The following is a 25,785-nucleotide window of genomic DNA, read 5'->3' on the forward strand; positions in this document are numbered from 1 at the left end:
TGGACGGTGCCCCGCCTGCGTTGGCACATCAACTGCCTCGAGTTGTTGGCTGTACTCCTTGCCCTGCGGGGGCCTCTCCCGCTGATTTGAGGCAAGCACGTCTTGATCCATTCAGACAGCACTGCCACGGTAGCGTACATAAATCGCCAAGGCGGCGTACGCTCCCGTCACATGTCACAACTCGCACGCCATGTCCTCCTTTGAAGTCAGCCACGACTCAGGTCGCTGCTTGCCACTCATTTCCTGGGCGATCGCAACACAATGGCGGACGCGCTGTCGTGACATATTTCGCTCAGCGGAGAGTGGAGTCTCCACCCCCAGTAAGCCTACTTGCACTGGGGCTGTGCAAGTTCAGGGAGGATGAGGAACAGGACACCTTAGTGGCTCCTTACTGGCCCACTCAGACCTGGTTCTCGGATCTCACGCTCCTCGTGACAGCACCTCCCTGGCAAATTCCATTCCTGGCACCCAGACCTCTGGAACCTCCATGTCTGGCCCCTGGAAGGGACGCGGAAGACTTAAGTGGTCTACCACCTACAGTCGTAGACGCTATCAACCGAGCCAGAGCTCCCCAGGCAGCTTTACGCCCCCTGGCGTCTGTTCGCAAATTGGTGCTCTTCCGGATCTGAAGACCCGCAGAGATGCGCAGTTCGGTCAGTGCTTTCATTCCTGCAGGAGAGGTTGGAGGGGAGGCTGTCCCCCTCCACCTTGAAGGTGTATGTTGCTGCTATCGCAGCCCACCACGACGCATTGGATGGCAAGTCCCTTTGTAAGCACGACTTGATTATGTGATTATGATTATTACACCCAGGTCGCTCCCCCACTCCGCTTTATACCTGTATTTCCATGGGCGTGGTGTGCAAATTCTGTCTGCCAACTTGACATTGGCCTTTTCTCAAGTTCAGAGGTACACAAGGCTCTCAGAAGAGACCCCTTGTGTCACTACAAGTGACACAACATCTCGTTTCTTCCATCGGGGAACAGAGGTTACAACAGTAACCATGATGTTTTATCTCTTTTAAACCTTGTAGAATGTTGGTTTATTTTCACTGTAGGGCATGACTAATTTATTTTGAGCATTCTTCCTAAAGGGGGCAATTGGCATCTCAGTAAGATGAATCCTCATTCATGTATCATTCAAATCTGAGAACAGTAGAGATATTTGCCCATTATTATTATTACATTTAAAAATAGCACAGATTGCTCACTGGAATATAACATGGAAATTCACTCAAGCTGTCATTGTGAAATGTTTACATAAAGTGTGGCATGCTGCACATTCTTCACAATCCCGTTGGCTTTTGAAGTAATATTGGTAATCACTTACAATTATTCCACAACAAAGGGCTAGTTTAATCAATAATCAATGACAATCCTCAATGTAATCATTGTAAACTGACCAGAAACTGTTCATACAGACCAACCTATAGAGGAAGTAGATCCAGTTTCATCCTTTAATGGTCATTTTCTAATCATTATGTGACTTTAATTGTTGTAAACGGTGACATCATCTGAGCTGATCAGTTAAGAAACAATGAGTCACTGGTTGTGGCAGTTGAACTTCCTCCTGAATGTTTTTCTATCAATTAATTTATCTGTTTTCAACTTCTAACCCAGTGATTATTAAGCTTGTGACATCACACATTTGACTTTGAACCAATCACATCTCATCCAGCTTTGCACGCGCTAATAAGCATGCCCTTAGCATGATGCAGGAATTGCTTCATTCACTTCAAGTACAAAGCAGCAATTGTCAGTTCACAAATTGTTCATACTGTATATGGCCAATGACATAATAGTTAGACTGTAGGCCAAATAAAAAATGAATACATAATAAAAGTACAATATGTGAACAATAAAGGTAGTTAATGCAGAGATTTAACATGGTAAATGCCACATGTTTGCTTAGTTGATTAGTAACTAATCAACAAACCAATCAATAAAGGAATCTTAAATATCTTACAAACTAACATTTTACATTTATGCATTTGGCAGACACTTTTATCCAAAGCGACTTACAGTGCACTTATTACAGGGACAATCCCCCCAGAGCAACCTGGAGTTAAGTGCCTTGCTCAAGGACACAATGGTGGTGGCTGTGGGGATCAAACCAGCGACCTTCTGATTACCAGTTTACCAGTTATGTGGTTTAGACCACTACACCACTACCACTCCACATATTATATCCTGGTTTAAATTACCAAGTACCATTCTTGTACTTTGCTTCCCGTTCTCTTTAACATCTGCAGTGACGTGATGACTTTAACAATTGACGATTGGCTCTTTTATTTAGAAAGCGGGACTTAATCCGCCATAACGGTGTTTGACAGATGACGTAAACCGAAGTGCATTATTGGCGTCGGTGCGATTCATGAGATATTGTGGTTGGAGTTCATTCGCTTTGTATATCTAAAATCTATGATCAGACATGTCTCGGAGAGCACAGATGACAGCAATTTAGGGATACTAACGTCAGCGGCCGTGGCACTGAATGAGCAATCGTTGTTATAGTCCAGGGTCGGGAACCTATGGCTCGCCGCGTGTCTCACCATTCACCAACACATGATCGTTTATAACTTTCTTGAGATACTTTTCAAACCGAAAGTGTGGGTGCGATTGCAAAGCTTGAAGTCAATGACACTGTTTTGGTTTCCTTTCTCCCGAATCTTACAGCCTACTCCTGGTGAACAAGGTTTGAAATGAACACCCACCAAATGCTGATTTTTCATGCCGAGAATTTTGCTGATGTACCAGCCACTGTGGAAGGCGACCTGGAAGATTATTGGAGAGATATATATAACAAGAAATTAGACACAAAGACGAGAGATGAAAGAAAAGCTGCTGAAAAGTCTGATTTGATGTGTGTGCGCAGTGAGCTCTGAGTGCAATGAAAGCGCTTCTCCAACACATGAACATTCATAGAGTTCTGGGACTCATTTACCAATAACTATTGATCTTGATTGATCTGATTGATGAGCGATTTTATGAACGTTCGTTATTTTTTATGTGCAACCAGGGTGTGATATAGCACCCGCAAAATGCGACAAGACTCAATCCAAATGCATTTCATGCACAAGTAATTTTGGTCATCTACCTGCAAAAGGTGTCTCAGAGTGACACATGACAAGAAATGCTGACGTGTTTTAAGAAACACACTTTAATATACATTTAAGAACAGACAAAAGAAAAGCCGTCAATGCTTGTGTCTGATTCACTGTTCAGAGGCATGCAACGGGACCCTGTCTCGTGAAACCAGCGCATGTAAAGAGTTATCACTCCTTTTTCTCTCTTTCATCCAACTGAATTTTTTTTGCAAGAATAATGTAGTCTATGAGAATGCTGCAAATGTTCTCCGATCATCTCGTGAAGTACTGCGAGTTTAGGTCGCTCTTACACATTGTGAACACAACTCTGCAAGTTCAGTAATATATACAGGTATCTTTGTATTAAATAAACAAAGACGAAAGTGATTAAATCATAAGGTAATACAAGACACGTTCGCCTTGAACCTAAAATTGAGTTCTATTTTTTTTTCTTTAGGCAGCATAAATATGACCAAAATGGAATACAAACACATTCGATAAGAACACACATTTGGCAGCATTTTTTGGGATTTTTTTTTTGGCTTATTTATTATGATGATTATTATAATTATCTTTATATTTATAATTGTATTTAGTTCTTAAGTATGCTAGTAATTTTCACCTGTTGCTGCATACGGATACTTGCGTGATGGCAAAATGGGGCCGTTGGAGATGGTAAAAGTTTGGATTTGGGGAGGTGGTTATATATATGATTTTTTTATCACTTTGTTATTTTAATAGCTTTTTTAGTTTCGCTTAAAGTACAATTCGAATTTAGAAATGTCTTATGTTCAAGTTTTTTGTGTTTCAATTAATTAATTTTTAAAGCAAAATCAATAAAGCAAAAATATTCACTGACCTTGGGGATTGACCATATAGTTGGGTAGTGATATTTTAAATGCAATTATCAGTAAAATGTTTTTGATAATCCCCAGCCCAAAAGGGAATTAATTATTAAGTTATAATTTTATGGATACCTGCACAAATACGTGTACTCAATTCCATATTGCAACATGTTACCTATTAATATTTGCACATTTGTTTCTTTTTGAGTAGAGTAAAACATTGTATTTTATTGAAAAACTTAGTAAAATAGTAAATTATTCGTTTGTGGTATGGCTCTTTCGAAAAAAAGCATCAACCAAAACATTTACTATTCTCTCCTTAGTGAAAAAAGGTTCCTGTCACCTGTTATAGTTAAAAAGGGCAAACAGTGGAAGTTATTGTATTATGCGAGATACAAAAAAACTGCAAAGCTGCAAAGTCGCGTTTGTCATCCGCCACCGTGACCACAATTGGACTTTTGAAGCTGAAATAATGAGTGGATTATATGCTCTTTCAATCAGCAAGAGAGGAACAACATGGATGTTATTATGCCATCTTTCTTGGCAAGGAGGATGGATTGTATGCATCACGGTCAGGTATAGGAGAGAAGGCTACTAATTAGGTAAGACACAAAGGTTTATTTTCACAACTTGTTAATAGCAATTAGCTGTGGGATCTGTGCCGATCGGGTTCAATCGGGTCTGGTTTCAAATAATAGACTGGTCTGAGTCGGTTCCGGGTAGTACATTTACAGCATTTCTCGGTTCTTCACGGATCCGGGTTCAAACTTTCAAATAATAGACTGGTCTGGGTCGGTTCCGGATAGCACATTTTTGGGTCTCTTCGGGTTCGGGCACACATTTTTGGACCTGTGAAGACCTCTGTCGTGTAGGTTATTATTGTAACCTCTGTTCCCTGATGGAGAGAACGAGACGTTGTGCACGATTCCCTCCTTTTATACCTGTATGTCCGGGGGAGGGACAAGCAAATTCTGTCTGCCAATTTCTCATTGGCCCTTTCTCAAGTTCAGAGGTAACCGAGGCCTTCAGGAAAGACCCCTAGTGTTGCTTCATTCGACACAATGTCAAGTGAGCGACAGACGGGGGACTGTTGTCAGCATAATCTTCTTTCTTACATTCAGAGATCAGTGGGGAAATAGAAAGATGCTTCTCTGGTTTCAAGATTCTTGCCATTATTGGCGGAGATGTTGTATTGATCATATAACATTTAACCCTATTTGTTATGGTATTGCTATATGGCAACATATAATTTTTCTTCACGTTCATGCTATTCAGAAAAACAACAACAACAACAACAACAACAACAACAACAAATTGCATTGATGGAATTTAAATGGCAGTCCAGTAATTCTGCTGTTATTGTTTTTAAAACCAATAATATGCTGTTTATTAGCCATGTAATATTTGATTTTCTACCCATTTGTTTCTTAGGATACATTACAATAAATAAATACAAATTTGAATCTTGACATGGGAATTCAATACTAGAATGGAAATGCAATAGTTCATTTATGCTCATGACATCAATTTATCATATTACCCAAATTATTTAGATTATTTGAGTTTTTAAAAGTGAATTACACGGCTATCTGGAAAATTTTATTCTGATGTGCCATCCTCCTGATATTTCTGAGTAGAGCGCAACCCCCACTTTTTCTGCCATCTTTGTTGCTCCAGGGTGAAACGCAACTATTACAAACTTTAATTTGAAGCAAAAAAGTATTTGAACTTTGGACAAAAAGACAAATGTGCAAGACTGTGTCCTTAATGTTTTTCAGTAAGGGACTGAATTACAGTTCCATGAAGCATTGCGGATGATGTAACCAAATTAAAAACAATGGAAAAATATAAAACTAATTGATTTTAAGTTGTTGATTATAAGTATAGAATCAATTTATTTGAATTGTATTACAAAATATTCTTTAAATATATTGAAATTGTAGGGAGACCGACTCGATTGCCTCATTCGCATTACGTCATACGAGTGGACGGTCACTGCTGAGCTTGTTTGTGCACTTTGTTGGCCGCAATTCTCTGATTGGTGGAGTTTTCCCATCAGGTACATGGGTCTAAAAAATGAGGTTGAAATAATGCTGACTGTTGGCTTCAACAAAAGCATATACCATAGATCAGGGGTGCCCATACTTTTTTGTGTGATGATCTACTTTTAAATGACCAACTCAATAAGATCTACCAACTAAAAAACACAGTTTCATTTAAAATAAGAAAATGCTTGTTGGGACTACTGCATGTATCCCTAAATGGAATTCATCTTATAATTAATAAAAAAATATATAATAATGTTCAATGTTGATATCATTCAGTTTTAAAACTAAACCCAAAACACCTCCAGCACAATAAATTACAATAGCCAGGGCATTTACCTTATTCTGATGACGAGTAAATATTGACCAGGCGAGGTTTTGTTTTTTCGGTTGCCATGACAACTAGGTTTGCGCATATGCGCCTTCCAAGGACTTCTGAGAACAGCGCGCTAAATTGCGATGCTACTGCCCGGATTAGACAAAACTGAATGGAATCAGACAGAAACTAAAAGAAGGAAAGACATTATATTTATTTGTATTAAAATTTAACGAAAGTACATTTAAATTTTGTGCCAGCATTGCCTTTGTGATCGACTGGTAGATCGTGATCGACGTATTGGGCACCACTGCCATAGATTAACGACCTCAGAACTCGCGTCTGGTTTGTTTTTAAAGCTTAAGTTACTGATAAAAGTAAAATCACCTATGGAAAAAATAAATGCGATTCTGAAAGTAATACCTGCGTCAGGTGCTGATCACCCTTTTAGGGTTTATTTTGCTAGAACAAGCAGCCAACTTTTCATTATCCCTTGCATAAAAGATTTTAAGCATAAATAACACAATTTTGATTTAAGTTTCCTTTGTTAAAAAAGTAACCATACTGTAAGAAATATTATGTGATGGAAATAGTATGGTAACAATATTGCACGTAATGTTTGTAAGAACTTTTCAATCCTTATTTTTTCAAATGAAATCTCCTTAATTAAATCATGTGAAGTCATCCAAATTGGTTAGTATTTAATCCTTGTTTTTTTAAATAAGATTTCCTTAAATAAATCATGTGAAATCACCCAAATTAGTTAGTATTAACTCATTTATTAAATTAAATTTCCTTAAAAAACATCATGTGAAGTCACCCAAACATTTGAACATTTGTGGTCAGAACTGAAAAAGCATGTGCGGGCAAGGAGGCCTACAAACCTGACTCAGTTACACCAGTTCTGCCAGCTTGTGGAAGACTCCCCAAAATATTTGACCCAAGTTAAACAATTTAAAGGCAATGGTACCAAACACTAACATATTGTATGTAAACGTCTGACCAACTGGGAATGTGATGAAAGAAATAAAAGCTGAAATAAATCAATTTATATTTTAAATATTATTCCCACTCAAAGCATTTATATATGAATTTATACATATGCAGATCAATAACTTGTACAAACAACAACAAGGTATAAATCCCAAACATTCAGAAAAACAAAGAAAAGGCTTTGATTGCAAAACTCTATAAAAGAAGTTTAGTGGATAACTTGCATGCATACATCCAGTTCTAATACGATTTTCTGAAAGGCCTCAAATGCATACCTCAGTTGTTTGGGATAGCTAAGGGTAGAGCATATGTGAGTCTCAGAAAAAATCACACAGGCTTTAGCCATATTATCCAACCCAGTCATGACTTGGACCCCCTCCAATATGAAGCTGCTGTCCTACTGCTCCCTCTTTGTGCTGACAGTAATGTTCATTACGTGCTGCAGGAGATCTTGCTTAACATCTGTATTCAAGCACTATAGAACACAAACACACAAGCAATTGGTACTTCTCACGTTGCAAGTATTTCTAGCATGTCAGCATTTTAAAAAGTGTTGCACGTATTTGTTTTATGTTCAAATAATTGTATCTCATTTTGATATTCTGAGACAATTATTAGTAAACCATATGTTTTCTGATTTCTCTGAAATGTGTAAACATTGTGACTCTTCGACTACATTCATAAAATCCATTCAGACTGGCTGTCTGCGATGCAACTTTTATGAAAAGGCGGTGCACAAAATTCAGTTCATCAGATAAAGTTTTGTTAAAAGTTACCAGGCTGTAACAATGAACACCTAGTCAAAACTATTTATAGAGTATATTACCTATCACCTCCTTTTGTGTTTCACAGAGGGAAACTCATCCTGGTTTGGAAAGACATGAGGCTGAGGTTTTTAAATAGACAAAAGTACTAATGCATATTTTCATATTCATATGAGCATATAACTGTTCACAATAGTTTCAGGTACTTACATCATACTTTTGTAAGAGATCTTTCTCCTCCTCTCCAAGGTTATTTACCAAGCAACAGATTATAACCTGTCTGGTCAATGCTTCTACCTGGGTCCTGAAAATGTATATGTTTATTTTTAATTTAGGTGTTTTTTCTCCTACATAAAGCTTAATCAGAAGCCTTTTCATTTTCGAGTCTTGTGCAGAGTTGTATGTCCCCAAGAACATATATAAAAACCACTGTTTTTTTCCTCAGGGCATTTTATAGAAGATTAGACTCTTTAAACTTCATCAGCATGGGGAACGTATGGTCCATAAGAAGTTTGGGAAAAATACTGGGCTGAAAGGCATCATCAGAAGTGGGAGGGAGCATTGAGGGGGAAAGATCGGCACCACTGATTTAGACTGCAGGAATTAATGTTTCTCTCATTATTTGTTGCAAGTTGCTCATGATAAAAGAAGCACAGCAAATGAAGATCCATAACTCCATTGGGACACGGGACGTAGCCTGTAAAATCAGACTGTCCCGATCTTATCAGGAAGTATGATCACCCTAGCGTCTCTTGAAAATGTTCTCGAACAAAAACTGAGATAAAGCAAACAGTGACCATTTGTTTAGTCTGTTCACGTTGGTTTTCAAACCATTTTTGAATCTTAACCATCTTAACCATCCTCCATTTATGTTCCATCTCCACTCGAATGGGAGAAGAAAGGAGGTATTATTAACAATCATCGCCCTTTTTTCATCAGACCATCATCCCCAATTTGTCCACAAAACATTGCACACTTAGATGTCTCTAAATTTACACACCTGATTCAACTAGCTCACCAGAACAGGCATGGACATTAACTGGGAATATAAAATAAGGGAGCCATCCAAAATACGCGATGTTAGTGGTGATCCAGTACTAGATTGAAAATACCCTGTCAACCATTAATGAGACAATCAAGAAATAAAAGGAAATTACAAATTATTAAGGCTTACCTTTTAGTGTGTACATGTGTCAAAATGTCATTAAATCAGCAGTTGCTCACTTTCAAATGAATTGGTGTCCGTAAATTAAACCACAAAATTGCCAAAATATTTCCAAAATAAAATAGTTGTCTTCTCTCTTAATGTATTAGTTAAATGTACCCAATATATTTCAATCAATGCATAGCCATAATTTCAAATATAAAATAAATGTAATATTTATACATTTATGTTAATTTTCTTTATCAAATTTAATTGACACGTGAATCACTTTTTACTGTGAAAAAGAATGCACGACTGACTATACAATTACCTTTAAGAGCAATATATTATAAATGATATAATAGAGAATGTCTAATATACAGTATATATATTTAGAACATAATGCCTACCTCACCAGAAAGATAAATAATCCCTTACATGTTTTATATGTATATTATAATATATCTTTCAAATTTGTCACCACTTTTTTTAAAACAAAACCTATACTAATATTCTCAAAGTTTTGTAAATTGAGATAATATGAGACATTATCCTATGTGCACTATTTTAAGCCACATCCTCAGTGATTAGACTTCTTGAAACCTCTAATGATTCTTGTCACAGGGCAGACATTTGTTGAATCTTAATGGAGATGATACATACAAGAGTCACACAAGATTTGTTGTATAAACATCACCACACCCCCAAACCTTTAAAATCTACAAGTCCTTGTTATGTATCCGGGCCAAGGACAGATTAAACCATTCTGAGAGAATTAACGGTTAATGGGGATCGACTAACTGTTTGTCTTTCAAAAATGATCAACAGCGCAAAAAGGTCAAGTTGGCACACTTTAGTGATAGGTGTAGAATACTAAAATCTGCCTTATCAATAAATTTTCATTTTTATTTTTTTTATGTGACTTTCTGGGGAATTAAGAATTAGAGCACATCATTGTTCTTAAGTCACCTCTGATTGTCCTGGTCCCATTAATCTCACACTGATTTTTCTCTCTTCCCCTCTTTTAGTCACGTTCCTTCTCACTTTCTGGTGCATGACTGGAACAGGTTCCATTTCTTGCAGGGTTTGGTTTGGCTGATGGCTGCTGCCTATAGTTGAAGGAGACTCACTCATAAGAGATATTCATACTTTATTTTATCTAGGGGGTGGCCTTCACGTCCTAAACTCTGCTTGTTGAAGCTACTAGGACTAAAGGAATCATTAAGAAAATCTTAAAAGGAAAACTTGAAAGAAGAACATTGTGGTTTCATTGCATTTGAACAAGCACCAGAACACCCTAAAATGTAACAATTTAGTTATTTCTGTCATTATTTTTGTTCATACCATCAGATCATTTATTCAATCCAGATCATTCTTTTCCTTTATGTAACCACTGTTTCTCAGAGTGTAGGGGTATTGTGACCCCTCAGTGAGATGTATTTCACACATCAAGAGTGTTCTTATATAGCCCCCTACATCAGAGGTAATAAAAGCATGGTTAAAACCAGGGCTGTACTTGTAATCTGGCATACTGGACATTTTTCCGGTGGGCCGACGCACTATGGGGCCGATGATCATTGGCGGACTGGCCATTGGGAGAACTGAGCGGGCCACGAAACGGGCCAAATGGGCTGCGATAAGCTTAAATGAGCCACCGCGTTATGCAGAATGGACCACAAAACGGGGAGATCACTTGTCTTTCTAATGGTTGATGTGAACATTAACGTCTAGGTTACGGATGTAACCTCCGTTCCCTGATGGAGGGAACGAGACGTTGTGTCGGAGAAGCGACACTAGGGGTCTCTCTTGAGCGCCGAATATGCCTCTGATCCATTGAAAAAAGGCCAATGAGAAGTTGGCAGTCAGTATTTGCATACCCCGCCCCCGGACATACGGGCATAAAGGCGAGGCAAATACTAGAGTTCATTCAGGATTTTTCTGAGGAGCCGGAAATGGTTCTGGCCACTACAGCGGTTCGGCTCAGCGACGTGGCCGGGAAGACACAACATCTCATTCCCCGCCTAGACCTAGACGTTCCCCGTCTGTCGCTCTCTCCACGTTGTGTCGGAGAAGCGACACTAGGGGTCCAATTTAAATCCGCCATGTGCTGAGCCGTGTACGTGTTCTGCTGACACAGGAGCGGGCAGGTATTTGTTACGTGCCAAACGACCAGCTGTGCCAGGGCACGTACCCTTCCCCAATGCCCCAGAAAAGTCGTCGGGATCCTTTTAGTTACCCTAGGCAGGGGAACAAGGCGATGCTTGCCAACCTGGGAACGGGCCAAGCCTGGCTGGGCCTCTTTTCTCTCTATGTTTCTTGCATAGAGCAATAGACAGCCGGGGCCCTTACACGCATTGAGGGAAGGGGGTCTTACCCAGTTTCCCCTATTTTCAGGGGAAGACCATGGAGACCATCCCTGCCCAACTGGGGAGGTATGGTGGTGAATACGTCACATGTGTTCTTAGGCGACACGTGGAAGTGGCGCGGTGGCAGATCCAGCCTCAGCGAGGGTGGAGTTGCTACACACGGCGACCGGGGGGCAGCCGAAACTTACCCAAGGAAAACGCGGGTCTGCTCGTAAGGGGACCGTATCGCGGAAAATACACACAGGGGGAGTCCGCGTAGGAGGCCCTTACTCTGTGGAGCACCTATACCAGTACAGGGTAGCCATCAGGGTACCCGCAGTGACTTGGGTCGGCAAGTTCCTCCCCCGAACTGCGGACCCATGAGGGCTAGGGAGGAATCAACCAGGGATACACGTTGAGTGGAGTCTCCTGGGAAAAAAGATGCACTGTTTTACCTCAAGTGAGGGAAAGGGCGTATACGCAAGCGATTCACCCGGCCAGCCCATCAGCGTGTTACCGAGTTCTACTGGCTCGGACCTGAGAAAACACGGGATGAAACTGACTCAACCCTGAGATTGTAGTATCTCACAAATGTGTTGGGTGTCGTGTGATAAGCCAATGAAATGGAATCTACAACCCAGTGGGAAAGCCTCTGTTTGGAGACAGCGTTTCCTTTCCGCTGTCCCCCAAAGCATACAAAGAGCTGCTCAGAGCGTCTAAAGCTCTGCGTGCGGTCCAGGTAGGTACGCAAAGCACGTACCGGACACAGCAACGAAGGGGCTGGGTCTGCCTCCTCCCGGGGCAGCGCTTGCAGGTTCACTACCTGGTCTCTGAAGGGCGTGGTAGGAACCTTGGGCACATAGCCCGGTCGCGGTCTTAGGATCACGTGAGTGTCTGCCGGACCAACCTCCAGGCAAGTGTCGCTGACAGAGAACGCTTGCAGGTCCCCGACCCTCTTGATGGAAGCGAGCGCGATCAGCAGGGCCGTCTTAAGGGAGAGGGCCCTGAGTCCAACTGATTCTAGCGGCTCGAAGGGAGGTCTCTGGAGGCCCACGAGGCCTACCGAGAGGTCCCAGGAGGGGAACAGGCTTGGCCAGGAGGGATTTAACCTCCGGGCGCCTCTTAGGAACCTGATGATTAAGTCATGCTTACCAAGAGACTTACCGTCTACTGCGTTGTGGTGAGCCGCGATAGCAGCGACATACACCTTTAGGGTGGAAGGGGACAGCCTCCCCTCCAGCCTCTCCTGCAGGAATAAGAGCACTGACCTAACTGCGCACCTCTGTGGGTCTTCGGCCCTGGAAGAACACCAATCTGCGAACAGGCGCCACTTCTGGGCGTAAAGCTGCCTGGTAGAAGGGGCTCTGGCTTGGTTGATTGTGTCTACGACGGTAGGTGGTCTTCCGCATCCCGTCCAGGGACCAGACGTGGAGTTTCCAGAGGTCTGGATGCGGATGCCAGAGCGTGCCCTGCCCCTGAGAAAGAAGGTCCTTCCTCAGGGGAATTCGCCAGGGAGGGGCTGTCGCGAGGAGCACGAGGTCCGAGAACCAGGCCCGGTTGGGCCAGTAGGGAGCCACTAGTGTGACTTGTTCCTCGTCCTCCCTGACCTTGCACAGCACCTGTGCAAGAAGGCTCACTGGGGGAAAAGCATACTTGCGTAGCCCCGCAGGCCAGCTGTGTGCCAGCGTGTCTGTCCCAGGGGGAGCCTCTGTTCGGCCGTACCAGAGCGGGCAGTGGGAGGTCTCTCTGGAGGCAAGCAGGTCTACCTGGGCTCTGCCGAACCATTCCCAAATCAGCTGGACCGACTGGGGGTGGAGCCTCCACTCTCCACTGGGTAAGCTCTGTCGTGACAGTGCGTCCGCAACCACATTGAGCTTGCCGGGGATGTGAGTGGCACGCAGCGACCGGAGTCGCTGGCTCCAAAGAAGTAGACGACGGGTGAGTCGTGACATGTGGCGGGAGCGTACGCCGCCTTGGCGATTTATGTACGCTACCGCAGTGGTGCTGTCTGACCTGATTAGGACGTGTTTGTCTCAAATTAACGGGAGAAACCGCCGCAGGGCAAAGAAGACAGTCAACAACTCTAGGCAACTGATATGCCAGCGCAGCGGGGCCCCTCTCCAACGGCCCGCGGCTGCGTGCCCTTTGCACACGGCGCCCCAACCCAATCTGGAGGCTTCGGTAGTGACCACGACGCGTCGGAACACCTGCTGCAGGGGCACTCCTGCCCGTAGAAAGCAGAGGTCTGTCCAGGGTTGTAGTGTTTTTCGGCAGGCGTGGGTGATCGTCACACGGTGCGTGCCGTGGCGCCATGCTCGTCTCGGGACTCGAGTCTGAAGCCAGTGCTGAATCGGTCTCATATGCATCAACCCCAGCGGCGTGGTCGCGGCGGAGGATGCTATATGCCCCAGGAGCCTCTGGAAGAGTTTTAAAGGGACCGTTGTGCCTGGCCTGAATTTGGCGAGGCATTTCAGCACCGACTGCGCACGCTCGTTGGTGAGACGTGCGGACATTGAGACTGAGTCTAACTCCATGCCGAGAAAGGAGATGCTCTGGACCGGGGTGAGCTTGCTCTTTTCTCGGTTGACCTGAAGCCCCAAGCGGCTGAGGTGCCTGAGCACCTGGTCTCTGTGAGCGCATAGTAACTCTCGGGAGTGGGCCAATATGAGCCAGTCGTCGAGGTAGTTGAGTATGCGGATGCCGGCTTCTCGGAGCGGGGCAAGAGCTGCCTCTGCGACTTTCGTGAAGATGCGAGGGGACAGAGACATGCCGAAGGGGAGGACTTTGTACTGGAACGCCTGGCCGTCGAACGCGAACCGTAGAAAAGGTCGGTGTCGCGGCAAGATTGAGACGTGGAAGTACGCGTCCTTCAGGTCTACCGCTGCGAACCAATCTAGGTGTTGGATGATTGTCAAGATGCATTTGTGCGTGAGCATTTAGAACGGGAGTTTGAGCAGCGCTCGATTGAAAACTCGCAGGTCCAAGATTGGTCGTAAGCCGCCACCTTTCTTGGGTACAATGAAGTAAGGGCTGTAGAAACCCTTCTTCATTTCGGTTGGAGGGACAGGCTCTATCGCGTCTTTGAGTAAGAGAGTAGCGATCTCCGCGCGCAGGAATTTGGCATGTTGGCCGTGCACTGCGGTAAAGCGGACGCCCGTGAAGGGGGGCGGGGGCCTGGCAAACTGAATTGCGTAACCGAGTCGGATGGTCCAGGCCAGCCAGCGAGACGGGTTGGGAAGTGAAAGCCACGCATCCAATTTCCGTGCTAGGGGCACCAAAGGGATGGTTATTTTTGACGTACCCGGCGGGGCTTCGCAGCGGGGTGGAGCAGGTAGTACGCCGTCGGGAGGCGCGGACGCGTCCCGAGGCTCTGGTGCTGAGAAAAGACTCAAAGCACTTACCTTGCTCCGGACATCCGGCAGGGGGTGGGTTGGTGACTGAGGAGGAGGTCCTTTAGTGGCGTCCTCTGGACTCGTCAGAACCGGCCGGCCGGGGAACAGTCGTGGGGCTGAAGGCGGATCTGGGGCCGCGTTCAGCGTGCCGGGACTGTTGAGGCCTGGCAGCAGAGTGCCATGAGAATGGCATTTGCGGGCCAGGTGACCCAGAGACAAAAAAGGCAAATGTGGCAAATTAAATTAATTCAACAAAAGATTCTCCTCCCGGCCCTCCACTGGGGAACGGAGTGGTCTTACCAGCTCCGGAGCTAACGTCTCAGTCTCTGGGTCGCCTTCCGGGTCCTCGAGGGGGTCCGTGAGATGAGGGGGCGTCCATCTTCTGCGGGGAGCTCGACGCCAGGGCGGAGAGCTGGGCCCATGTTTGTTGAGGCGGAGCACTGGTTTTCTTTCTTTCTTGAAAGCCGCAGGAGGACGCCCTCGGCGAGCAGACAGGGCATGGCCCCTGGCGGCACGTTTGCGGCAGGGCAGGATGTGTGAAATAGCCTCCGTCTGGTTCTTCACCACTGAGGGCTGCTGGGTAGAGTCGTCAGGTGGTGTCGCCGAATGGACGGAGCTGGGAGACGGGAGCGTTTGAGAAAGCATGCTTTGTCTACCTCCTCTACTGCGACCAGGTCCAGTCCATGTGTTGAGTTTCTGGACCACAAGGGGGGCCATCGCGTGTTCGAGTGCAGTTCCTGCAGCATGTCAAGAACAGGACTACCCAAGTGCACATTTTTGGAGCCTTGACCCGGTGGACTGCAGGGGGTGGCCATGGCGTGCAGGGGGGGGAGTGGTCTGGGACCGCTCTACCGCCGAGGGTAGTGAGAGCGGAGGAGCGAGGAAGCTTGGCTTGCTCAGCTCGTCATGCACGTCCGGGAAGAAAGGAACCGGGGGTGGGGCGCGGCTGTGAGTGGCACACATGCCCGTGGAACCAAACAAGTAGCCGTGAGGGGGAGGGGGACGGGATTTTCCGGTCCAACCTCGCGCTCGCTGTACCCGGGGAAGCATATCGGACCTCTGTGCATCAGGCTCAGACTGGGCGCGCAGACCCGAAGGTGGCGGCGCAGACAAGTCATCAGCATCAGACGCCGCTGTAACGCTCTCCGATGCAGCGGTGATTATCGTCATCCAATCCCGGGAGCTCAAGGGACCGGCAGGCCGGCTGTGAAGCGGGCCGCACTCATCCCGAGCAGATGGGAGCAAGCAAGCGTGCTGGGGAGGCGGGTTTTTCGCGGGGGGGTACCCGGCGAACACAGCCCGTCTTTATCCCCAAATCACCTTCATCGCCCGCGGTGCCTGCCCCAATCCCTTGGGAAAGAGGCGAGGCGCGGGGGGCGGCTGAAGTGGCTTTCTCTCATGACAAAAGAAAGCCTATGACCGCAATGCTGCAACAGCTATGTTCTCGCACTGAGAACATAACCTTATTGGAGAGAAAACGCTCATCCCGAGCTCGGACGGAAGCCAGCAAGCGTACCGGGGAGGCGGGAGGCTCGCGGGGGGGGTACCCGGCGAACACAGCCCGTCTTTATCCCCAAATCACCTTCATCGCCGGCGGCTGAAGTGGCTTTCTCTCACTACAAGAAAAAGCCTACGACCGAAATGCTGTCATGGCTATGTTCTCGCACTGAAAACATAGACCATTCATAAAAACACTGCCTGCGTGTAATCGCAACCCAGGTATGCCAGGCAGTTCTTATGACCGTAGGAGGTGGGAGAAATCGACCGCATACTGAAACTACACAGAGGCGGAAACACGTCTTTAAAAAGACGCGTCCTGAAAAGGACGTTCAACGCCGCTGTGTATTGCTCTTTTAGAGAAAATCACTCTCTTAAACAACTCTCTTAGAGTTGGGTTTCTGCACTGTCGAAGCGCCCAGGGGCAATTGCACTGCCGTGCAAGAAGGAGAAATCGCCGCTGTAATGCGCCCTCAATCCAACAGCATGCAGAGCGTCAGAGGAATACAGGAACTGGTGTGATCTCACGCGAACAGCATGCAAAACTATCGGCTCCGAAGAAAATTTCTGAATGAACTCTAGTATTTGCCTCGCCTTTATGCCCGTATGTCCGGGGGCGGGGTATGCAAATACTGACTGCCAACTTCTCATTGGCCTTTTTTCAGTGGATCAGAGGCATATTCGGCGCTCAAGATAGACCCCTAGTGTCGCTTCTCTGACACAACGTGGAGAGAGCGACAGACGGGGAACTGAAGCTCCTGTCATATATCTGCATGATTTCATGCATTGCACTGCTGCCACACGATTGGCTGATTTGATAATTGCAAACGGTGTACCTAAAGTGAAATCACTGAGTGTATATTTGCCGCTTTATTAGCTTTTATATATGTTGAATTATATTAACAAAAATAAAATACATACATAAAAAATATTTTTTTCTTTTCCAGGTGTAAATCTAGAAACGTCTTATAAACACATGTATCAATATCATAGTATGCTATTTCAATATAATAGTGAGAACGGCTTGAGTGCTTATTGAGAAATGATTAAACCAGACTATACATAATACTTGAATTATTATGTTGTTTGAATTTATTATACATTATACATGTTTTTTGCTTGCCTCTACAGAGAGACACAAAAGGGCAGTTTGTCTTGGACCATGTGTGTAACCATTACAGTTTGCTGGAGAAAGATTACTTTGGCATCAGATATGTGGATCCAGAGAAACAAAGGGTAATAACATTCCTACTCACATGATGTCATTTGATGCTGTTCACTAAAGTGCCTTTAGTGAGTTGAATGTTTACATGAGCAGATATACTGTATCAGCAAAGCTTTCAGTGTGGTTTGGAAATTTCCTTGAATGTTCCTTGAAGATTTTTATTGTCTTAATTCAGACAAAAAGTCAACTCGAAACACCATTCGCACAACCCATTTTACTTTTGTTATATGACAATTCAGAGTGAAACAGCACATTCAATTAGATGAAATGTAGGGCAGGATTTGATTCTATCTACCTGGAATCATTTGGAATGTGAAAAGTGGGCATTATATACAGAACAAAGCCAGACATGAATGTGAGTTTGTTGAAACACTGCCTTGATAGCAATTTGGCTGACGTCAGTGGAAAGTCATTAACATTTAAATGAAAGATTATGACAAAAAAAAAAAAAATTCTCTTTGAAATAAAGTGCAATGATGGCACAGACCAAAGTGTATTTATTTACTTTTGTATATAAAGTAAACAGGGTCAATGTCAGTTTCATGTTGACATTATATTTTGTTTACTAACACAAATGTGGATATAAATGTGCAATTTAAAAATGTTCAATTTACCAAAATGTTTTGTAACACTTGTTAATGCCTTCTAAATGTGGACAAACTCAAATACAAAATGCTATATTGCCATGCAAAGGCAAAACACAGTAACAACACATTTAGTCCAAAGTGAGTTATTACAGTACCTAAATCAGGTCTCTTGATACGTCCTGTAACAGAGGGGTTTGTGAGTAAAAACTGAATCCACACTAACACGTTGAAGACATTTATTTATTTATTTATTTTCAGTTTCAGTGTTGGCAGAGGTACTAAGTTTTGTCTTTGTAGGGAAGTATGCATTTATGTAAATATACACATTCTGTAAGATTGTATATATATTGTAGTAGGTGCAGTATATACAGTATATTTTAGAAGAAAAAAACATGAATGCATTATAATAACTGATGTAAATACGTCTGTAATACTGTACTGTATATTTACACAGAGTTAAACTCCAATCACACTAACAAGACTTGATTGACAAGTTCAATCCAATGGAGAAAGAAATCATATACAAAATCTCACAAATCCCATGTGCTTGTTTCTTCACTTTCACCAGTGTAGATACCTCATCATACTGCCTTTAAATTCTGAGCAAAGTTACCATGACAACCGACCAAGGGGTTTTACCCAACTGTATGTATGACAGTGTTTCTTCTGTCGAGCAGAAAATCTCCCCACTGCACTGCTGTGAATTATTTACAACCATTTATGTTGTAATATTAACGCACTTTATAGAACAAATGCAGGGTTCATTAGTGGGAATCGTGTTTACAGTCCTTGCCTAAGCAGAATTCTTGTTCAAAGTGCTTGCCATAAAAATGTTTGATTGGTCACCATCTACCCCCTTTTCCTGTTGTTCTTCTCTTTGAATTCCACAGCATTGGTTGGACCCAAGTAAACCAGTGGTGAAACAAATGAAATGTGAGTTTTATTTATGTCTTTATTGTCCCCAAAATGCTAAGCAAAGCTCCCAGTTGCTGCATATTGTATATATTTAAGCTGTATCAATATGGAGTTGCAATCAAACAAAAGACCCATCTTTAATTTGCAGTGTAAAGCGATTTAGAACTATTAATGTTTAACATCTATGTTATTGGGCAGATATAGTAGAGAGCAAGAAGGCCCCGCCCACTCGTGGGGGAAAGGAAAGCCCTGTTATGATAGTTACTCAACCATACCTGAGGAAATTGAGGATAATGTGGAGAAATATCCAATGGATTTGGCTATTTTAACAACGAAAAACATGACGAAAAGCTGTTGTGTACAAACAAAGCCAAAAAATCCAGAAGTTATTTTGTATCGCCCACCAACCGACAAAAATAGAAGCCAAAAAAAGAGTGCTGTGGCCGCAAGCTGTTTAGACATCCAGCAGTTTCTGAGCAGCTCCTGGCTACCTCAAGACAGAACTTTGTTCATTTTGTCTTTTGATTGGTATCTAAAAATGTTGTAACTGCTTTATCATCAAACACTTTTATTTATACCTTTTAATATGATTGATGGTCAATGAAATTATCCTACACACACAATATCGTAAGTTTTAGAAGTGAAACCAGTGATATGGCTCATACGAGTTCAATGGAAGGCCCATCATTATTTTTAAATGATAATTTACACCCTCAGAAGAATGCAATTAGGCTTATAAGTTATAAGGCAATAATACATATTGTTAGACCTGCAATAAAACTTTGAACTAAAGACAAAGAATTTGGATTCAGTAATGAAATTGCATTTTTACTTGAAAAACCACAAATCAACAAATCATCATCTTGTTTTTCATTGTTAAAATATGAGGATATTTCTCCTCTTTTGAAATGCACGAGTAACTATGGTGACAGGGTTTCACTTTCCCCCAAGCTAAACCACTCCCCCAGTATAAAAATAGGTTCATAACTATTCCCACTTTATATTTGATAATATCAAGCTACATTAAGGTTCCAGAACATCATAGATACTTGTATGTGGGCTCCTGACTGATCACATGAGAAAATCGGCGACAGGAGGTCGAAGGTTTTGTCTGTTAAATTGGTCAACTGCAAATTTCAGAATTTCTGAACTTTCCCCCAGTGGCTAAAGCTGGAACTACAGCTGTGTGCTTTGCAACTGCATTCTTTCACTTACTATTTTGAATGAGTGTAAAAGGCTCTAAGCGAATCTGATTTTCACAAATATTTAAGTAGTATTTACTAGGGCTGTCGATTTAACATGTTTATTGTGATTCATTATCATGCCCCTGATCCGAACATACATTCTGTGATTAAAGTATTTATTTTCGTGTTTTTTAAGAGCCACACCAGCAGAGGGCAGTCAGCGCCTACTCAAACTTCAAAAGCAGTGCAGCCACAGAATAAGAGCCGGTCACAGACACAAGACAAGATTTTCGAACTTTCAACAACTTTTAGCTTGACAAAGGCATTGTTTATGAAGCTGAAAATCAGAGCGTCAAAAGCATCTGACAACATGTCTGTCAGATGCTGTTGACGCTCTGATTTTCAGCTTTTAAAAATTGTAATGCAGATGGAACACATCAACTCATCCTGTGAGAGCAGGACAGACTGACCAACTCAGTTGCAAATTGAACTGCTGTTAACTATTTAATGATGAGGCTTGTTTAATGATATTACAATAAAACAAACTATATATTAACTACTAGAGCCTTTTTTTGTCTAAACAATATTTAACTTGTCTGCCACAATAATGCAATTTCAGGGAGAATTCCTATCAAATGTAAGTGTCCTTATGCCCTTCTCACTCCATAGGGCAGAATTATTTAAGTGTGTACTTAAGGGAGCATGGGTTACTGTATGAATGTACCCTTCGCTAACCGTTTTGAGTAAAGACACTTTATGAAAAGCATCATTTTCTTAATTTAATTTGGAACAACTTTGAGTGGTGTCCTCTTCCCGTAGTGCCCTTCAAGGGCGTAAAATTTCTGTTTGGAATTCGCGCTCAATCTGGATATCTGAATTATTATATTTATTATAAGAATTGTTTATTTATCTTTATTTGGGAGCCTTAGTAATTACATGAACATACTCCTAACCTACCATGTATGGATGTGTTCAATGCATGCGCACAATGACTGCTTTGTAATACTCTTTAGTACAGTCAACAGCACATATCCAGACGCCTTGCACAGATGTGACTATGGTTAGGTTTAAGGCCAAAGCATACTTTGGTTGTCCGTGTGGCATCCCGTCTCACGCTCAATGCGCACAACACAAATTTTGTCATCAGCACAGTGCACGCGGACTGTCCACATGTCTAGGAAAACTGGGATGCATGCAGACAGTCTGAATTTTCTGTGCTCATGACAAAATTTTCGGTGCACTTTACCAAGTCTTCGAATGATGATTAGGGTTCACTCCTGAGTCCCCGATCTCTCTGAATAGTTTTCAAATCACGCTAATTCTCATTGGTAGATGTCTTTCAAGGTCCCGCCTCCATGCTCAGCAAGCATATAAAAGGCCAGGTGAAAGACGGGCTCGTCAGGACCTTCTTCGACTGAAGCAGCGTGAGGATCTCAAGCAACTTTTCAGTGGTAATCAGTATCATGGCAGGAATAGGTAATGTCTCGATCCCTCTTTTTAGGGAACTGGGGTTATGTTTCAGTAACCTTGGCGTTCCCTTTCAAGTCGGTCACTTGTCATAACTTATGTCAAATGATGACTAGGGGTCCCTATAAAATAATGCCATAATACTGATATGCTGCTTTTGCTCCCCATCATGTGGTAGCAAGCTAACAGACAGCCCGTTTCCTCACCTGGGTGAGGAAGATTCCTAGACAGCGAGTGACACCTAGTGCCACTGCCATAGACGAGATTAAGCCAATCTTTTCTATAGAGCTCACATCAAATGAGGTGATGAACTGTTGGAGGAAAGAATGAATCACAGTCTTTCAATCCTGGTTATAAAAGGGGCCACCTTCAGTCGAGTAAATCTGATACGTCTCACTCCCATAGGAATTTCATAACAAGATCGTGCTTGCTTATTGAAATGCCTTTAACCGCTGTGCGATCGCCGCAATGGCGCAACATACACCTTCAACGTTGATGAGGATAAACCCGTGGAGCCTGGCTTAGTGAATACCAAACAAATTCTCAAGACTACATGAGGATGGAATTTCCAATCTCTGGGGTGAACGCTCCGGCCCGAGAGTAGAAAAGCCCTGTATTTATACATCCGGGAATGTAAACTGCCAATATAAACTGATTTTAGAAGATAGTGCGTCAAATTCAACACTGGGCACAAAGGAATTTCCCCTTTGATAAGCCATCACTGATGTGTTGTCCATCCGGAACAGCACATGTAGACACTGGAGTTCTAGATTAAAGGCTTTTAGAGCCTTTTGATGCATCTTTGTTTGCATCTGTGGTGGCCACCTTGGGTCTGGACACCATGACACCTGCTTGATAAACCGCAATTTCCTCTGACTGTGACCGCGCGGCCATCAACAGCGCTTCACCAGCAGGCGTAATTTACCATGGCTCCATGCATCTCATTGCACTCTCGCACTGACCCTGCACTGAAGGGGTCTCATGTGCAGTAAACCCAACGGTCTGTCTGCTATTGAGGCAGCCGTCAACCCGTGAGTTTTCTGAAAATGATTTCAGGAGCCATTTTTCCCCCATCTTGAAACTTGCAAGTGCAAATAATGGAGTGGATGTGCGCATACATAAGACGTGCTCGCATTGTGTTCAAATCTATTTCCATTCTGAGATATTAGATTCTATGAGCCGGTATGAATACACTTTTTCCAATTGACTCTCATACCCAGCCACTACAAATGAGCAAGTAAGATATCTCTGTGCTTGCAACACCGGGCCTATGACTGTTAAAATTAGCCAGTCATCTCGGTAATTCAGAATGCATATTCTGTATTCTGATCATTGCTGGGAAAGGTGTTATGACACTGTCAGGGAGGAGGTGCATCAAATTAACATTGGATGCCACCAACATCCCCCTGGTGTACTTACTGTATTTACGTCACCACTGACTCTGTTCTTCATTTGAATCAACTTTTTTATACCAGAACTCTGGTCGAAATGATTTCGGACCAAGAATTTCCTTTTTAGAGGAGTCATTTTTTCTTCAAGTGATGGAGAATACATTGTGTGCACCTGCCTGATAGTGGCGTTAGAAAACGGCAACATCATCCTGTGACATCATGCATTCCATAATCCTCTCATACAGACCCAACAAAGGGGTCTTATGTGCCGTGATCACCGTGGTAAGGCAGTAGCTGATGCGACAGAGGAATGTGATGCAAAGTTTTGGAGAATTCGGCATACCAGTTATATGAACAGTAACATGCCTCGCCTTGCAACGCCGCTCCTCTGGGAATATGCTAAACAAAAACGAACCCCCCGTCCAATGGTGAATTTTGCTGGCATATATTCCACAGGTGAAAACATTATAAATGGAGAGCAGGAAGCCCGTAAAGTTTGCGCCGGCGGGAACCTCTCTGAATTTTCCACACTTCATATCTGAACATCGCACCACAGCTGTCTGTGTCCCACAGAGGAGGTGTTACAGGAAACTGTAGATGTGGCAGCGTTCTTTGAAAAGAACGGCTACCGCAAGCGAATCGTCAATGCTCATGCAGTCGCTGAGAATGCATTGTACATCGTTGAACGTTGCTTCATCATGGGCACTGCCCATGCCTGAAAGACAGTAAACGTTCATTAAACACACTTAAGATTATCCTGTCCTAAAAAGGACATATACATCACAGTGTTGCATTTTGTTTGTATGCAAAAAAAATACAAAAAAATAATATTTTATCAAGAGGAATACCACTCCTTTTTTGATAATCATTAGGATATACTTTGCTGGACATTCAGGGAATGAAGATCCTCCATTTGCCCCGTAGTATTGAAGAGAACTTTGTACGCTGAAACTGTACTTACAACGAAGGCCGTGAGAAGAGCAATACATTCCCAACTGCTTATGGAGAAGTTTCTCCCGGCCTTTTATATGCTCACTGAGAATGGAGGCAGGACCTTGAAAGACATCAGCCAATCAGAATTGGCATGATTGAAATTATTCAGAGAGATCGGGACTAGTCATCATTCAATGTAAGTAACGTCGAGTGACGGACTTGAAAGAGAACCAAAGTATTCTTTGATCTTAAAGAAATAGTTCACCCAAAAATGAAAATTCTCTGAAAGAAAGTCATACACATGTGGGATGGCATGAGGGTGAGTAAATGATGAGAGAATTTTCATTTTTGGTATAACCTTAACAGTACTGAGACCAAAACAGTGTTCTTTCACTTTCGTCTCTACAAATGTGGTATCTCTAGCTGGAGATCAAAATGAATGTGAAGTCAAAGGCAAAGCTTCAGGGTTTTATGCGGCATGAAAATTCACAACATGGTGGCACTTTAACACATTGGGACTGACTTTAATTTAAAAAAGATTCAGAGTCAACACACAGTGTAATCATGTTTAGGCTTCATTTACTTGGAACAGTAAGCAAACGTAAAGCAACAACATATAACACCCTAGCAATGCCATAGCGACCATTAGAACACCCTACCATTGCTGTGGCGAGTTTTTGAGAGAGGCATATTGGATGAGTGGCATGTGATCTGAAAAATAATCATGTGCTGACGTGTAACGTGTCTGAATGATTTAGTTCTTTTCATGGTTATTGTGCAAATGACTCCTCTAAGTAGACATTCTCAAAGTGACAAAATATTTTCCTTTGGGCTCTGAACTCTGCTGACTCATTTAGTTTATCTTTGAAGACTTAATTTGATTCCTTACCAAAAAGGGTTCCCTCACCTCATGGATTAATATAATCATTTTAGCCTCACTTATGCCCTCGCTAACAGTTCTCTACATAATCTGCTCTCTCTCTTTCCATCTGACTGTTGGTGTGTGTTGTTTTCAGGTCAGCAACCATACACAATGTGCTTCAGGGTGAAGTTCTACCCTCAAGAGCCAATCAAGATCAAAGAAGAGTTGACAAGGTAACATGCTTATGATCTAATGTTAAAGTTACAGCAGAATAACATTAAAACAACCCAGACCCTTCACTGTGTAAACAGCTCTTAAAAGGCTCAATATTTGAGATAGAGGAGTCTCTGGAAGAGATTTGCATTTTAAAAACGCCCCCAGGGCCGATCGCTCTAGATTCATTTGGAAACAGCATGTTGTTTACTGTGCAGCTGAGGCAGAAGCAGTAACGGACGATCTGTGGATTCTTTCATGTCAACATCACCAATGTGATGTTACTAGTGGGTGAATCTTACAAAACCTGTCAAGAACATGTCCGGGTCATATTTCACGCCAAACTCAATATAAAGATAGAAGCATATTAAGCCTATTTTTTATGACCTTTCAGCATCTCCTTTACACGCTGAATAACCGTTCGCATTTTTAGCGCAATCATGGAATTAATTTGTGCAACATTGTGAACTTGAGGTCAAGAGCAGGATTAAAGGGTTCATGAGGAATGAGGAATTTTCAAATTTGTGGAACTTGTGACATCAGAAGGACTAAATACATCTTCAGCAAGACATCAACACCTATTT

The 25,785-nt window shown here is 43.0% G+C and overlaps 1 protein-coding gene across 1 annotated transcript in view; it reads left to right on the top strand.

Moving 5' to 3' along the window:
- The window catches only part of frmd3 (FERM domain containing 3), a 100,287-nt gene that overhangs the window by 27,766 nt on the left and 46,736 nt on the right, over positions 1-25,785 (top strand). Inside the window, exons 2-4 of the mRNA XM_052108997.1 lie at positions 17,556-17,660; positions 19,127-19,169; positions 25,143-25,221. Of these exons, the coding sequence (XP_051964957.1) occupies positions 17,556-17,660; positions 19,127-19,169; positions 25,143-25,221 (227 nt within the window). The remainder of the gene's footprint in view (positions 1-17,555; positions 17,661-19,126; positions 19,170-25,142; positions 25,222-25,785) is intronic.

This window comes from Xyrauchen texanus, chromosome 37 (genome assembly GCF_025860055.1).
Source record: "Xyrauchen texanus isolate HMW12.3.18 chromosome 37, RBS_HiC_50CHRs, whole genome shotgun sequence".
In the NCBI taxonomy this organism is placed as follows: Eukaryota; Metazoa; Chordata; class Actinopteri; order Cypriniformes; family Catostomidae; genus Xyrauchen; species Xyrauchen texanus.